Source organism: Pituophis catenifer, unplaced genomic scaffold, assembly GCF_029215685.1.
Source record: "Pituophis catenifer annectens isolate HBS135680 unplaced genomic scaffold, rPitCat1.0.hap2 SCAF_1, whole genome shotgun sequence".
In the NCBI taxonomy this organism is placed as follows: Eukaryota; Metazoa; Chordata; class Lepidosauria; order Squamata; family Colubridae; genus Pituophis; species Pituophis catenifer.
The window spans coordinates 100,647,350-100,665,551 of record NW_027256881.1 but is presented as its reverse complement, the minus strand read 5'-3'; the positions used below and the strand labels follow the sequence as shown (position 1 = coordinate 100,665,551).

Here is an 18,202-nt window from a genome sequence, read left to right as displayed (position 1 = left end):
TCGCATGATTGCATTTTATGGCCATTTGCCGTGCCTTGCAGTCAAATGAATGTGATTTGTGACATTTTTTTGCCAGAAACCATTGTTTACTTATAGACAATGGGTTTGCTTAACAACCACTGAACTTACTTAATGACCGCCACATAAAAGATCATAAAATTGGACATAGTCATATGATGATTCACTTAACCACCAGCACAACCTTAATTCTGGGCAAGTTATGGCTGTAAGTCAAGTCTATCTGTATACTGTTTCAATTGTCTCAATATATCATTGAGCTATCAGTTGTGAAAACATGGCTGTCAAAACTTAAAATGTTATTTTTTGAACACTGAATGCATTTTTTGTGATATTGGTGATCTGTATTCCCAAGAGTATGAAAAACGTATATTGATTGTAAAATGTACATGAAATTGCCATGATTTTTGCTGGTTAAGAATATGTGTTACTTGGTTAGTTTGATCTTAGATTTAAATATGAGGGAGCAGGGGAATGATTCAAGATGCAAAACATGTCTGATGTCTCCAGAGGATGAGGAAATAATACATGAAATGAATCTCATTAAGTATTGCAGTTTTGACTTTTTTGTCAGATGGCTTAAGATTCATATAGCGGGCATCTCTGCAGGTAGAATAACAGCCTTATATAACAGCTGTAGTTAATTTATTAGGAATATATACCTTTCATCTGATCAGTGCTTTTGCACTCTATTATTGCTGGCTTTTCTCCCCGAATTCCTCCCTCGAAACAGTTCCCAGCTTTAGTAGAATGGAATATATTATAACCAGATTCTTATCTGCAGACATATATGCCTGTTTCTGGTGGATAAAGGGCTTTCCAGAACTGATTTAGATGCATACAACAGGGGTAGGATAGTATGAAGAAGATTGCCATTGCATAAACAGAAAGTAACACTGAATATAGTATCTTAGCTCTGACATGAAGATAATTTGCAATCTAAACATTACAATGCAATCAATTAAATATTGAAGTCTGATAGGGTTGGATTCAGAATGGTGAAGAGTGGAAATCTAAATTGCTCTTACTCACAGACGAACCGAATGTGGTGACTTTTACAGATTCTGCTTCTCTCTTGCAGTGATCTGTCACCAACAGGGTTGGAGGTATTGTAAAATGTGTTATGTCTCAGCATGGTTCACAGAAAAAAAAAATCAGTTGAAGCTTTCAGCAGAATTTTTAACTTCGCTAATGTGAAAAAAAAAATCATTGTGAAGTACAGAAGGCAGCTCAGCCATCTTGTTTCAGACCATCCTACTGAGACAAAAATAGGAAACACATAGAGAATAAAACTCCGAGATAGCCCATAGATAACATATAATGAATTCCTCCCTGGCTGTATAGCAATTATATTCAGCTATAAAGTACTCCAATTTGTAGGTGTTGGAACATTGTTAGAGAATGTGGGATGTACTAGGAATAATATTTTAACAACTCTAATGCTACAAAGTGGTTAAGAATAATTTGGAGGGGGAATTTCTGGTTTTATACGCTTTCAATCCTTTTAACTTTATTTGAGCGAATGGAATATTTTACATCTATCTGTAGTTTAATTTTCTTGATGCTGCTATTTTGGATAAAAATTCTCAAAATGAGGGGAAAATCTTATTGAACTATGGCTTTTAATATAATTTTATCATCTACAATTTGTATATTGTACCGTAAGAATTCTGAAAGTGAGATTATTGACTCCCTTTCCACTTTCATAATTGATTATTTAGCAGTCATTATTACTGAATAAAACATACCAATCACATGAATATAAATATGTAACAACTTTACTTATATGAGGTGGCAGATTTCTATATACCCCGTTTCCCCCAAAATAAGACATCTGATAATAAGCCCAATTGGGCTTTTGAACGCATGGCAATAAGGCCAAGCTCTTATTTCTGGGTTCAAAAAAAAATATAAGACAGGGTCTTATTTTCTGGGAAACATGGTATAAATTTGGAAACTATTGCAAAGATTTGATTTTGATCCTCACATTCCATACTAAACCTTAGCAGGATAGGCAATGGTGACCCTCCTGATAACAGACTAAATGTCACATCTTCTATGACCAATGGACAAATCTGCTGAATTTGCACGTTATTTGAGTTCAATAATGCCTGGAAACTGCTAACCCATTGTCTACAAAACTAATTTCAGATTGTGTTACATTTCAGTTGTTCAATCTGAGGTTCAAATGCCCACTTGTGAAGGTTCGGTAATGATCTTAGGCAATCATTCTTTCTTCTGACCTAACTATATTGAATTGTTGTGAGGATAGACTCATGTATGCTGCGCTGAGTTCTTTGAGTGAAAGATAAGACACTAACGTAATAAATATTTCAACATGGATATCTTTGTAAATAAAATTCCATATATGGATCAAATCTTACTAAACATTTTATTGTACTATTTTTAACACAGTTTGGGCCAGTCAATCCATTTAGGACTCAACAGATGGCTGCTCCCAGGAACATGCTTTCTGGATATACGGAACCAGCACATATTAATGATTTCATGTTTGAACAACAGAGAAGAACATTTGCAACTTATGGTAATATATGTGTATGTTTCTTTATATTTGAACTGATTAAAAATTGTTATGCTTATTTTAATGCCATGCTCTAATATACCTCCAAACTTCTCAGAACCTCCAAAGCTTTAAAAATAAATTGTGTCCATATACCATTGGTCTTTCTGGCAAGTAGTAAGTGACTGAAGACTTTGTTTTTAATTGGAAAATGTTCAGAAAACATCTAGGTTTGAATTGTTTATTTAATTGAATTTCTCATTCACCTTTTTTATTAAAGCTTTTATAGTATTAATATTAGTTATACAATTCCTGAATGAGTAAAATAGTTAATCGATATTGAAATACTGCTGGCAATATATACAGCTCTGCAACATATCTGCAATAATCTTCATTGTGTAGAAAAGATTATGATGAAATAAATATAACATTTCTGGTTGGATGTAAATGTTCACTTTTGTACCACTTATTGAACAAACTATTGTATTACAGTGCATTGTTTCCATCCAACTTTCAGCATAACTTGAAAGTAACCAAGTTCATAGTTAGTACTGTAGTAGGGATGTATATGGAGACACGGTGGCTCAGTGGCTAAGATGCTGAGCTTGTCAATCAGAAAGGTCGGCAGTTTTGCGGTTTGAATTCCTAGCACCGCATAACGGAGTGAGCTCCCGTTACTTGCCCCAGCTTCTGTCAACCTAGCAGTTCGAAAGCATGTAAAAATGCAAATAGAAAAATAGGGACCACCTTGGTGGGAAGGTAACAGTGTTCCGTGCATCTTTGGCATTTAGTCATGCCGGCCACATGGCCATGGAATCATCATCAGATAGCGCTGGCTCTTCGGCTTAGAAACAGAGATGAGCACCGCCCCCTAGAGTCAGGAACGACTAGCAAGTATGTGCAAGGGGAACCTTTACCTTTACCTTAGGGATGTATATGGTTAGTACATCACTACCTTAATAATGACTTCAATAATCAACCTCCTATCAATCAGACCAAAACTGAAACCTCTGATTCTGGGGAGGGGAAATGGCCTGAATTTCCTTAACAAATATCACTTTCCTGTCTTTGGAATAGCAAATACAAGCAATTTTTATTTTCTATCCTGTATCTTCTTTCAGTGGCTTAGAATAATTTCTGTCTGAATATATAATTGTCATATTAAAATAACAATAAAACAACATAATAATTTATACCAACTACACTTAAACTTTGTTTAAGCATAGTATTGAAAAGCCAGTCTTTCAAAAGACGAATTTCCTCAATTCAACAGGGACTACATTCCAGAGCTTAAGATCAGGTATAGAGAAAGTTTGACTCCCGTTCATTTTGAGGGAATCTATTTTTAAAAACTCTGCAAATCGGATGTTTCCATAATGATACATATAAGAATCCCTGCTCTGTAAAGTCATTGTTCTTTTTGGGGGGGGGGGCGGGGGGGGTATTATTTATAGCCATTCCATGAGACTAATGTCTCTATCTGATCATTTTTATGGAATAATTAATAAATACAACTTTTAAAAAGTACCATAAGGAATGAAAAATTCTATACCACAAAAGAAAAGAATCCCTCTTTATTTTGTAAAATACCTTGTAGAATTCATGGCCCGCATTCTAGGTCCAGGGTCAATCCATAGCATTGCCTGGAGGTAGCGAGAAAGGCCCATTCTCTGAAATCTATGAGATCAATTGAGAAAATATATAGGAACCTCAAATAAATATTTCTTGAAAATAAAGATGCCTAATTCATTTTGGAGAATTTCCTTTTCCTCCTTCGGGTCAGTTTTACTATTCTTTATAATAAAGTAAATAAATCAACACAAGCTGATCATCTGTGAAGCTTGAAATATTTTAGTATTCATTTTAATTTGATGTTTGTAAATGAAAGAGAAAGAACAGCAGGTTGTATAGAATGTGTGTGTTTTATCTGTATATTTTTAAATGTTTCTCAAATATATATTTACATCAAGGGTGGGTTCTACTTACCTTTACTACCGGTTTGCAGCAGGGCCGCACGCAAGCACATTTTGATGACATTGGGGTCGGTGGGTGGAGCCTCCCGCCGGTTTTACTACCGGTTCTATAGAACCGGTGTGAACCGGGGGCAACCCACCACTGGTTTACATACTACTTATATTAACATTTATATTTTCTGAAGGTAAACAGTTGAATTTTACTCTGGAAACAAACTAAGCAATAGTCTAGCAATTTGTTTTCTCAGTTTTCAGCAGTAGCAAAGAATGTCTCCATGTACACCGACAATAGAAGAATTTGCCAAATGCTAGGAGTTAGAGAAGGCATCTCCTCTGTCGCCAAGAATCCAAGCTTCTCTGCACAGGAATGTGCTCCTTTACCTAAATGTTGCAAGAATTGGACAAAGGCATCATTGTTCAATTACATCAAGCTAATAAAATAAACTAGAATGTTGGCAGCAAGAAACAGCAGGAACTAATACATTTGATTCACCCAAATCCTGGGCTGTCTTCCAGGCCTATCTTTGTGGAGCACTATTGATTGTAAAATGAAATATTGTAGATTGTAGACAGAGAAGAAAAAGAGATTTGAGCTTCAATTTCCCCCTGTTTTTTGCATTTTAAGCCACCGAAAGAAGATACTGGATAGCAAATAAAATTGCTTGTATTTGCTATCCCAAAGACAGGAGGGTGATATTTGTTGAGGAAATTCAGTTAGTAAGATTTCGGTTGACATATGATGATAGAGCAAGAGCAGGCCGTTTTTTTTTCCAGAATTAGAGGTTTCAGTTTTGGCCTGATTGATAGGAGATTCATTATTGAAGTCACTAATAAGGTAAGGATGTCAGAAGAAGAAGCAAGATTGCATTTTAGCCCATTGTTAATTGTGGGTGAATTAAGGAGAATATAAGAATGAGAAACATCTAAGAAGCAAACCATTCTAATTTCTATCCTTAAAATCCTGAAATCAACTTACCAACATGGCCAGATTTCACTGGAGGCCATTTGAGGAGATGCAAATTGGAGTAGTTTGCAATCATCTTTTTTCAATTATCCCACATGCATGTATCTCATGATTAGTAAGTCAATTAATGTAGAATGGATATAATGACAGTTAAATAGATAGTTAGCTTGAAAATCATTCAAAGAGTGCTCATCCAACTGTATAAGGGGTATGAAGTGGAATGCCAAAAGATTCAGTGTTGATTTCATGTTAACCGTGATTCATACTCTGAAGCAATACCTAATCACTGAAAATTTCTGTTTAAATGTGCGCTGACAGGAGGGGGAAGGTACATCAATCTGGTGGCATGATCCCTTACTTTTGATTAATTTACAATTCACACTTTGTAGTGTGAATAGATTATTGTGATTGGAATCCTGCCATATTTTTGTTTTGTTTTGTTATTTGTAAGCATTTTTAAGACAAACAGATATTTTGTTCAATCATGTAATACCAGTAATATTGCTTCCATTTTTTCTTTCAATCAATCACCAGGAAATATCCTTGCTTTTGGAACATTTGAAGTGCAAGAGATATCACAGAATCCTAAGGACATATCTGTTATCTATCATCTTAAATAAATAGGTCTCTAGAATATTATAGATTCTTAACAGCAAAAGATTACAAGGCTTATCATAAACAGCATTTTAAAGCATAGTTATTCTATCTGCTTTTGTTAGTTACAAACCCTAATTTAACCTTGGAATAAAGCTTACAGTTGGGGTTAAATCACTAAAAATAAAAAAGATTACATATATTGTAGTGTTCATAATTAAATATACATTGTCAATAAAGGCTGAAATGCTATTTCTTAAAATATAATCAGTGGTTTTATAGGCTTTTTGAATTCTTTAGATTGATCTTAAGCTTTCTGTTTCAGTGGCCATACGATGTAAAAAGCTGAATATATAGCTTACTCAGATATCAATAGAAAGACATGTGGTTCTGTATTTATGCATCCCATATGCAAAGTCATTATAATTGTCCGTTTATAGCATTATAGCAACAAAAGCTTTGAAAATCCTTAAGATCTGTTGATTATTTATAATAATCTTAGTTAAAAATGTGTGTCGGACATGAGCCAAGGACAAACATTTTTTGTGAACTTGATAATATAAATTAAAAATGTGACAATAAAAATACTTTATGAAGAATAACTTTAAAATGATTTGATCCCACAGGATATGCACTAGATCCTTCCATAGACAATTATGAAGTATCTACTAAATATATTGGGTCTGTAGAAGAAGCGGAAAAAAATCAAGGTAAAGGAACACCAAATATGATTTTCATTCTTGACTTCATTATTATCTTTTGTTCTGTATTCTTGCATTCACAAACTAAAACAATTAAATGATTTATCACTGAAACAATCACTGTTTGATGGATGAGAAAACATGTTCACAACGGGGTTGTGACTTGAATGGTTCAGATACGTTTTAAAATTTTGAAGAACATCATGGGTGCCTTCAAAAAGTGTTTTGGGATGGAGATTAACTGTCACTTCTAGCACCTCTTAGCTTATCTTTGTTTTCTGGGCAAGTGATAACATTTCTAAAATAAGTATTGGGTTGCAGGTAGTTATCACTTTTTATTTATTCAGTTATCTCTTAATGTGATAAATGTACTACAAGGAGAAAACTAATATGGACCCTAATCATAGCAGAGCTTAGTAGTAGAAGTAGTGTATGCTTTAAATGTCATAGTCACAAATCTTGGCAAAACTATTTGGCGTTTTAGTGGCTATGTATTCACATGAAACAGGGATTATTGTGAAGATGCTGTCCACAGATCAAACTTGATTTTGTATGAAAGCATCAATTGTTATTTCAGGAGGCAGAAAACAATTCTGTTATCCTTAAAGTAAGAATCGCGTTCAAATCTGGATATAATCTTTTTCTATTGTCCATAGGTTTAACAGTGTTTGAAACAGGACAAAAGAAAATAGAGAAAAGGAAAAAATTCAAAGAGAATGATGCATCTAATATAGATGGTTTCTTGGGACCTTGGGCAAAATATGTTGATGAAAAGGAGGTTGCAAAACCTTCTGAAGTGAGTACCCTTCATTTTTTTATTTTCAAATATAAAGAATGGGATGAGCAAGTCCCACATTCTGTTTATGGCACTTGTTTATATATGCAGTTTTACTCCTGTTCTTATGTTTTAAATGGGAGAGGAGCTATAATTCTGGATAGCACCTTGTGCTGTGCAACTGTTTTGAATTATAGGTTCCACAATTCACTTGCTTGCCATTGGCCAAGCAGATGGGAGTTAAAGTCTAAAATATGTGAATAGTACTAGGTTTCCTAATCACTGATTTTTAAAAAGTGTTTATTCATTACAGAATATGCTATTCTGGTATCCTGGAATCAGGGGGAAAAAACAGCTTACATGGTATAAATCATGCAGATGGTTTTTGAAAAGCAATTCTTTAAATTACAGAGCATCAAAATGTCACAAAAACAGACAGCTCCACTCAGACTACTGACACTACTTTAAACCATAGTTGTTAGTTTGACATTGATATACAAAGTCTCTATATATCTGTATTGTAATTGAAATCTTGAGCTATATATCTAGGACACAAGGAGCAAAACAGAGAAAATATATCATCAAATAAATGTCTAAATCTTCCAAATTTTTGCTGATAATGAATCAAAGAAATGTTGCCTGCTATAACATTACACGAAAGACAACCCACATAGTCAGCTACACAAATGTATTTGATGCTGTTCTTCAGAATGTTTTAATGTTAATATTTTTGACAAACGCCCTTTCCAGTTTCCTCAAAGCACAAAGCATTATTATACATTCTGTAGTGCAACTACTATTAAAGACACAAATTAAGGAGGGAAGAAGCATATGTGTGAGAGGATAACTAACCACATTTTCTTTAGAGTTCCTGTGCATCATACAAGGGGGTAAAAACAAGTATATTTACCAGGCAAAGTGGGTTCATCTCAGAGTAATCAGCAGAAAGTAGCATATCTAAAGTGTCTGAGGTCTGGACATTAATCAGTAAGACATCAAGATCAGATCTTGTCAAAAATGGCATGAGAACTAAGCTAGAACTTCCAATGGGGGGAGACAATTTCCAAGGAATCTGAATCTGATTACACAGAGAGGGAGGGAGGGAGGTGAAAGGGGGGAGAGCACAACTACAATCCCAGTTTGCAAGAGAATGTGTATTTTATAAAATACTCTTATAAAATCAGTCCATTTTCTATCTGGACCATATGTGGAGTGACCCTATCGATGGCTAGTACTGAAGCATGTGCACAAACATAACGACTCTGTGTGTGTTTGTGTAGTATATATGTAAAATCAACTTGTTCACAATGTAATTTCCTGAATTTTACTTAAAGCCCATTATTTCAAATATCATTTCTTGTTTTATTAGAACTCATTGAAGATATAAATAATTCTATACTTTGCTGTAGAAGTAAGGATTGTAATTCTTAATATTTTGGCAATTTAGGAAGAACAGAGGGAACTGGATGAAATAACTGCAAAAAGGCAGAAGAAGGGCAAACATGAAGATGATAAACCTGGAGAAGAAAAGACAGTTTTGCATGGTAAGTGATACTGTTAGCAATTCATCTGCATTTCTGTTATAACTTTCCACTGTATCACTGTTAAACATAATCCCATATCTGTATTTCATTGAACATCATAGCTAGAAGTCAGCACAGGGTGGTTGCTTGTGTATATGTGTGTATGTGTAGTAATAAGAAAAAAGCTTAAAAATTGCTTTTTGTTTGTGGTAACACAGGAAAAGAAACAACTTGCAGTTAAACTTAAGAAATGGGCAGATTGAATTATTGGGAACACTGTGGAAATGTCATTTGCTTGGATACTCCTCTCAAATGTCAGCTCTTTGGTTTTTAATTTGCAAACTCCTTTTGATGTAGTTTCGATAGGCACCTGGATCTTTATATTTGTGAGGGTTTTTTTTTTGATCTATGTATTTTTATTTATTTAAATTAAAATGAGCCGCAGTGGCGCAGTGGTTAGAATGCAATACTGCAGGCTACTGCTGATCACCAACTGCCAGCAGTTTGGCAGATCAAATCTCACTAGGCTCAAGGTTGACTCAGCCTTCTATCCTTCTGAGGTCGGTAAAATGAGAACCCAGATTGTTGGGAGCAATTTGCTGACTCTGTAAACTGCTTAGAGAGGGCTGTAAAGCACTATTTATTTATTTATTTATTTTATTTGCCAAAAATTTATATGCCACCCTTCTCCCTAAGGACTCAGGGCGGTGAACACAAGTTAAAAACATACAATAATAAAAAGTAAGGTGATTAAAACCCAGGTTAAAACAACAACAATCAAAATAATAAAACCCAAGGATTAGGGTCAACCCATTTGTTGGAACAGCCAAGTCTTTAAGTCCTGACGGAAGGAGCGGAGATCAGGCGCCGTCCGAAACTCGGTGGGTAACTCGTTCCAGAGGACAGGGGCGCCTACAGAGAACGCTCTACCCCTGGACGTCGCCAGCCAACATTGTCTGGCTGACAGTACCCTGAGGAGGGCAGCCCTGTGAGAGCAGACAGGACGGTGGGAGGCGGGTAGGAGATGGTCCTGCAAATACCCCGGACCTAAGCCATGTAGGGCTTTAAAGGTAAGTACCAGCACCTTGAAGCGGATCCAGAGGACCACTGGTAGCCAGTGCAGCTCATATAGGAGAGGTGTTACCCAGGAGTAACGGGGAGCTCCCGTAACCACCCGCGTGGCCGCATTTTGGACCAGTTGGAGCCTCCGAGTGCAGTAATCCAAACAAGAAGTAACCAGGGCATGAGTGACCATGCGAAGGGCATCTCGGTCTAGGAAAGGGCGCAACTGGCACACCAGGCAAATCTGGGTGAAAGCCCCCCTGGTCACGGCCATAAGATGGTCTTCCAAAGACAGCTGGGAATCCAGGAGGACACCTAAGTTGCGGGCCCTCTCGACGGGAGGAAGCATTTCCCCCCCCCCATCGAAAGTGATGGAACTTCTAGAACACGAGACGCCGGCATCCATAGCCACTCAGTCTTGGAAAGGTTGAGTCTTAGCCTGTTCCTACCCAACCAGGCCCGTACCGCCTCCAGGCAGCGGGACATCATGGAAAGGGCATCCCCGGAATGGCCCGGGGTGGAGATATATAACTGAGTATCATCAGCATATTGATGATACCTCACCCCGAAACCACGAATGATCTCACCCAGAGGCTTCATATAGATGTTAAAGAGTAGGGGGGGAGAGAACTGTCCCCTGAGGCACCCCACAGGTTAGGGGCCTCGGGGTGGACCTCTGCCTCCCCGCCCATACAAACTGCGAACGACCTGAGAGGTAGGAGGAGAACCACTGTAAAACAGTGCCTCCTAACCCAAACCCCCCAAGCCGTTGCAGTAAGATACCATGGTCGATGGTATCAAAAGCAGCTGAGAGGTCAAGTAGGACCAGGATGGAGGAACAACCTCCATCCCAGGCCTGCCAGAGATCATTCACCAGAGCGACCAATGCCGTTTCCGTGCTGTGCCCGCGCCGGAACCCGATTGGTACGGGTCTAGGAAATCCATTTCCTCCAGGAACTGTGGGAGCTGTTGCGCCACCACGGACTCAACAACCTTCGCTATAAAGCGAAGTTTGGAGACCAGCCGATAGTTATTAAGTGAGTCTGGATCCAGGGCCGGCTTCTTGAGGAGAGGTCAAACCACCGCCTCCTTAAGGGAGGTGGGGACGACCCCTTCCCTCAAAGAAGTGTTGACAATTGCCTGGATCCAGTCTCCAGTCACCTCCCGGGCAGCCGAGACAAGCCAGGAGGGACACGGATCCAACAAACACGTGGAGGCACCCAGTCTACCCACAATCCTGTCCACTTCCATCAACGGAAACAGGGTCAAACTCAACCCAGATACTACTCCCAAGACTTGCCCCAGTCTCCTGGATGGATTCTGCCCAGTCAGTGTCCAGACTATGAAGCGGTATATAAGTCTAAGTGCTATTACTATTGCTAATTTCTATAGTCACCCATTTCGGACAAGTGATTCTGGGTGGCAAACAATAATAAAACAATTAAGAAAAATGAAAATATAAAACAAAAAATAAATATATTTTCTGAGAAAAAATAAGAATTTATTGATAAACTACCTTAAGTGAGTACAGTCCACAATTTGCCCTTCTCTCCAATGCACACCAGATTCAGTAGATAGATGCCCTTAATGCAGGAGAAGAAGAAAATATTTTAACATCAGTTAATCTTACTACTCTGCCTTAGAAATAATATAATTAAAACTCATAGCTTTTGCCATTAAAGTTTAAATTTGCAGTCATAAAGTTTCGATGTTGATGTGAAAAACCTATAGTTACATGGAGAAAAGCTTTTGCTCTTTCCTCTCCTACCTTACATCATAATCTTTCCAGACATAATGCTTCCTTCTCTTTCTGCAACCAGTTCTATTAGTCATCATCGTAGGATTTATGCATGTCATCAGTATTTTGTTTTGTTTTTCTTATGACTTTTCCACTCAATGGAACACTCTTTTCCATATCGCAAATCAGCTTGAACGATGAAATTAAGCATTTAGGATATTTTCATATATATCTATATATTTTCATTCGTTTGATTTCCTTCCTTCCTTCCTTCCTTTCCTCCCTCCCTTCCTCCCTCCTTCCTTCCAATGGAATGCCCTCCAAGACAAGAGAGGTGCCACATATATATATATATCACAAAGATTATTTTTAAATAACAGCATTTTTTTTAAGTGTGCATGCCTATCCTGCCATAAATCTAAACTTTTTGTCAAATCATGTTAGTGATCTACTATTCTTAAGCTCTCAGTGAACTTATTTATTTATGTATTCATTTTGCTTCTGTGTCTCTCTTCTCAGAATGACTCAGGGCAGCTAACAGCATTAACATAAAAGACGACCCAAAATTTCAAATATAAATACCAAATGATTAAATCAAGTAAGATTTTAAAACTGAAGAATGAAGTAAAAGGGAGCCCACCTCCAGTTACCACTTGCCCTTTTCTGATCTGAGGCAGAACAGGTTGATTTTCAGCAGTCATCAAGCCCGAGAGAGAGAAAGCTGACTTGATCTTTGCTAAGAAGGGGGCCAAAGAGGGGTCTGGATAATGAGAATGCCTGCTTCCCAATCAGAGGAACAGGACCTGAAGAGACTTGGCCTCACTGGGTCGACAGATGAATACAAATATGCACATACAGCTGAAGGATAGAAACAAACTGCATTTGAGCTAAATATTTATCAGTATTAAAAGAAGCTACACAAAGAAATTGAATTTAAGGCCATTGTTAGGGTTGCACTTCATTTTAATCACAGCCACCTTAACATTGAATTAGTCTATTATTTCTCTGATAGTGTGCATTTTCTATTTTCTATTCATTCATATATAAATATATATATATATTTTCTTTCAGTCAAAGAAATGTATGACTATCAAGGGAGGTCTTACCTTCATGTTCCTCAGGATGTTGGTGTTAACCTACGTTCAACAGTACCTCCTGAAAAATGTTACCTTCCTAAGAAACAAATCCATGTATGGTCAGGTCATACAAAGGTAAGGAACACCTGAAAAATTATGCTTCCCTCTTTTGTGTCTTTGCAGTCCTTTCATTGATTATAATTAGATTAAGCCCATTCCAAATTTACCAGAATTTCAAAATGTTGAGAAAAAATTGCACAGGATATTACTAGACAAATTTTATTACTGTATATCAATTTTATTCCCAATTTCTAGCCTATCTTTGCTAGTTATCATTACTTTTCCATATAAGTTGCTTTTAAAATACAGATATTATTTTATATTTAAAATAAGTTGTTTCAACCATTCTGGAAGTAATTTGAGCTTGAAACAGTTGTGTTTTGAATTGGAAACAGATGTTTTAATCTCAAAACACTTCCAGAATAATCAAAACAAGCTATTTTTAACTCAAAGCAGCTGTTTCAGACTCAAAAACAAACCACTTCAGAATCAAAGTATTTTTCACATCTATATTTTAAAACCATTGGCCCTATAGATCTAATCTTGAATTGCTGCTCATTCATGGAAACCAACGGTACCTGCTAATAAGATGAAGACTTGGGGAAAATCCCAGGCATTAGAGTAGTGGGTTATAAAGTCTTTTGTGTGCTTATAGGAGGATTTTGATGAGTTCACAGCAAGTTTCAAGGTATACATTCCAAACCTAACTTATCCCAGTATTTTCTGTGGCTCAAAAATCTTCCATTTTTGCTTGAAGAATCTCCCATTTTTACATGGCCATGATTATAGGAAGTATTGAAGTTTCAAAATAATGTGATAACTAGGAATAATAATAATAATAATAATAATAATAATAATAATAATAATAATAGTAGTAGTAGTAGTAGTAGTAGTAGTAGTAGTAGTAGTAGTAATAATATGGTAGGCCAGCCATTTGATAGACCAGCAAACCTCTTCCCTTCCTTAACGGAAGACATCTGTTCATGGAGATATAGCTGCTTTTAAATTACAGTATCTCAAAGCTCATCTTAAGTATTAGCATCTTTCACTGCATATTAATATTAGTTTGTTAATGGTGTGGTAAACTACCATATTCAGATTGTGGATATTAAATTGTCTAAGTAGACTATCAAGCTTTTTCCATGAAATGTGACCATATACATATCTGGCATTAACTCTTCTTTTTTGTCGAATTAAAAGTATTGTTGTGATTTGAATTCATGCACATTTTGTGTTTTAATAGGAGCTATTACTTTGTTAAACCTTGAGTAACTACAGTTTCCCAGCATGTTAGAAAAGGGGCTTATCCCACCCACAGAGAAACTTGTCATACAAAAGGTCATGAATTGCGTAGAAATGGACAAATTAACGCTGAGTTTAAAAGATAAAGAGGCATCGATATTTTACAATGTGTGGGAACAGTGGTATAACTGGATAGAACGGAGATAGATTAAAGATAGATAGTTATTAAGTATAAGTAATAGAAAAAATAAGAATGCAAATACGCACAATTTAAGTTTTGTAAATAACACACAAATTACTGTCACAAGTAAAACACCACAAATAGCTGTTGTTGAGTGATATAATTTTTTATGTTTTTAATGTAATAAAAGTTTAATAAAGTGTTTTTTAAAAAAAGAAAAGAAAAGGGGCTTATCCAAAACTGCCCAAACTTTAGAATATATAGCGGTCAAAGCCTAGTCATTGGTGCATCTCGGGAGATGTAGAACTGTTGCTGTGCTTTAGGCACAAAAACTTAACAGTAGTAGAAGTAAATGATAATATGGTACTGAAATACATATTTTGAAAAGGAAAATGCATACATATTCATAGTTACGTTCTTGTTTAAGGGAGTCAGTGCCGTCAGGCTGTTTCCTTTTTCCGGCCATCTGCTCTTATCTTGTTCCATGGACTGTAAAATTAAGGTAAATGGATTCAAAGCATATACTATCTTGCTTTAATTTTGTTGTGACTACATTTGCTCTTTAATGCTTTCATTAATGTAAACTCAGTAGCAATTGTCATGCTTTTGCCAGGGCCATCCAGGATTATAACTTTTAAGGGCTGTTAAGTGCTTGTTTAGTAAGAAACACATTCATTTAAAACATTCATTTAGTATACCCATAATTGTGGAGATTTGCTGAATTGCAATTCCCAATATCCTTCATAGTTGGCCATGCTAATTTAGGATTCTTGAAAGTAGCCTATAATTCAATATGTGGAGAGTCAGGGTTTCTCCATATCTCAATACCTAATTAAATGTTTTGGACAGATCTTGTAACTGGTAAAGCAAAGCTATTACAGCCAATGTTAAATGATGAGAATGTTGATTAGACATAACAGGATCTTGTGGTATAAAAATGATTGTATTGATCCTCTGCACTAATCCATAATGCCCGTATTTCTGAAAAATAGTTTGGATTTTTAAAATACTAACCATTACTTTCTTTTGAATATTTTTGCAGCTATCTTTTTCTTTCTATGCCCATTATATAATATTTTTCTCTCATCACTTTTTGTGGCAATCATTCATAATCTTTTTCATTCGCAACCCCTCTCACTTCATTCTGCCAAGTATTCTTTTTCATGCTTCCCAGTAGATTAACATGGCACATTTTTATGGTTCTTGGTAACATAATTTCACCCCATTCCAAATAGTGTCTGCCTATAATCTTTCCTTATGCCCATTTTTATTCATTTTGTTGTGAGACACATAATTTTCCTGCATTCATTCTATTTTCACTCTAATTCCCTTTGCTTTCTTCCATGTCCATTTTCCCCCAGTTCTGCTTACAATTTTACACACACACACACACACACACACACACACACACACACACACACACACACACAATGGGTGTCAGGACCTCTCATCGGTCTTGCATCCTTCACTAATTCTTTTAGTTGTTCATCATAAGCAATCAATGCAATAATGCTTTCACCGACTCCCCAGGAGACTAGACAGAAGATACCCAAATTCCTAGAGTCCAAGAATGGTCTCTCAAGGGGGTGAGACACCACCTCTGTCAAGGCTGGTGGAATCATGCCTTCCCGCAAAGAGACATTAGTCACTACTTGGATCACCACATGCCACCTCCCAGAAACGCTTAACTAATCTGGAAGAACATGGATGCAGACCATAGGTGGCAGAACTCACAGTAGTGAAGATTCTCAGATTGACCAACTCAAACTCCTCCCTCATAATCAAGTTAGGACGTGCCGGAACTTAAGATTTTAAAATTTTAAAAGAATTAAAATTTTATTTTACTAAGCTTTCGTCAGCCATCTGCTGACATCGTCAGAGTATTAAACTACCATTACAGAGATCTCTGCCTTTATATGCCATTAATCAATTTAGCCCTTGCGCGTGTAAAGCCGTCTCCCACTTGTAATCAGCTGTGTTGTTTTTGCATATGTGTCCAGACGCATATGAAGGAGCAAAACCACAAATTTGATTTTCAAGAAGCTGAGGTTATTGCCCATGATAAGATTAAAGGAGGACGCCTACTAAAAAAAGCCTGGTTCTCCAATAACAATTCCATCAACAGGCATATCAAACTGCCACCGGCCTACCAGGCTTTGAGACACCAGGAAAGACTCTGCAGGAGGAGCAGAGATGGCTTTCTATCAGTGAGCAGAGACCAAAGGCACCCATCCCCCACCTCTAGGCATGCAGACTCAGCCTGTGAAGGCACAGTTAGTCCTGACCAAACAGAGCAACCCGGCAGGGCTGACTCAAACTGCAACAGATAGGATTAATGAGAAACAAACCTGGCTGACCACAAGGTCACGGACAAGGCAGCAAATTGCAATGGCTGACGGGCTAACATCATCCCCCCCCACTGATAAGCAAGCTAGGAGGGAGGAAACAGTAGGAATCAAGCCTCCATCATCCAGCATGACGACAGCAAAAACAACACAGCTGATTACAAGTGGGAGACGGCTGGAAGGTCCTATTACACACGCAAGGGCTAAATTGATTAATGACATATAAAGGCAGAGATCTCTGTAATGGTAGTTTAATACTCTGACGATGTCAGCAGATGGCTGACGAAAGCTTAGTAAAATAAAATTTTAATTCTTTTAAAATTTTAAAATCTTAAGTTCCGGAGTTCGCAGTATGTCTGCTTCTTTCTTTACTAATATACCTGAACTCGAGCTGCAAAAATTTCACTAAGGGGATTTGATGCTTTTAATTTACCTATGCTTGAATATACAAACTGTACAATAGTTTATATTTGAAGATGGGTTGGTTTTAAAATGAAGTCTTTGCATATATAACAGTTATGTGTGATTCTATTTAAATTTGTATTTTTCTCTACCCCAAAGCTCTGGGAAGTGTACGGTGAACGAAGATGTTTGAGAACATTCATTGGTAATATTATATACTTTTTTTTTAAATAACTGTACATGTGCATGACTGAGATGCGTATGCTTTATGTAAGCCAAAGTTTCCCAAAATTTGGAGGTTGGTGGGCATATTCATGAATAAAAGGCAAACAAGATTTGAGTGCAAAAGCACAAATTTACTCTTTCTGAACCTGGCATCTGCTGCTTCAACGTATCATGTTGACCAAGAAACAATAAACATGAGATAGGTGTAAATCAAAGCTTTGACATTTGGATGATTTTCAGATAAGATATTTTCAGTTTTGTAACGCTGATTTTGACTTTAAATGGATATTGTTATTTTTAAAGTGGTTTTAATTATTTATTATCAGCCACGCCCATTAATAGCAACAGGATAAACAAATATTTTACATCAGTGAATATTGTTCAGGCTAGAGCTAATTATTAAATAACTAGTCTTCATCTTAACAAGAGTTATGAAAAGATTTCTTCATAAAACACTTATTTAAAAAGAACACCCATGTTTTTCTCCACATACTTTTACAGAAAGATGTGAGGTATTTTTAAATATGGGAACTACTTTGCTCTCCTTGCTATGTTCTCCAAATGGGAATGCTTCAAAAGGAAATGGAAACCATGTTAACTCTATAAGCTGTATACAGAAGTATCCTCTCACTTCATCCTCTGCCCTCTGTTTCTGGACACAGATTAACCTACAGAACAGATTAACTACTGATTGAGACAGACCTCCTGCTTCATTTCTTTGCAATTATATTTTGAGAAGTCAGATTCATGACAAGAAATCCTAACAGATTCCCTAATTGATTGAGGGCCATGGAAAAGTGGA

At 36.6% G+C, this 18,202-nt stretch overlaps 1 protein-coding gene across 1 annotated transcript in view; it reads left to right on the top strand.

The window, feature by feature from the left end:
* The window catches only part of CDC40 (cell division cycle 40), a 43,754-nt gene that overhangs the window by 13,292 nt on the left and 12,260 nt on the right, over positions 1-18,202 (top strand). Inside the window, exons 3-9 of the mRNA XM_070932814.1 lie at positions 2,434-2,563; positions 6,697-6,780; positions 7,428-7,567; positions 8,994-9,090; positions 12,941-13,080; positions 14,856-14,930; positions 17,335-17,380. Coding sequence (XP_070788915.1) covers positions 2,434-2,563; positions 6,697-6,780; positions 7,428-7,567; positions 8,994-9,090; positions 12,941-13,080; positions 14,856-14,930; positions 17,335-17,380 — 712 coding nt within the window. The remainder of the gene's footprint in view (positions 1-2,433; positions 2,564-6,696; positions 6,781-7,427; positions 7,568-8,993; positions 9,091-12,940; positions 13,081-14,855; positions 14,931-17,334; positions 17,381-18,202) is intronic.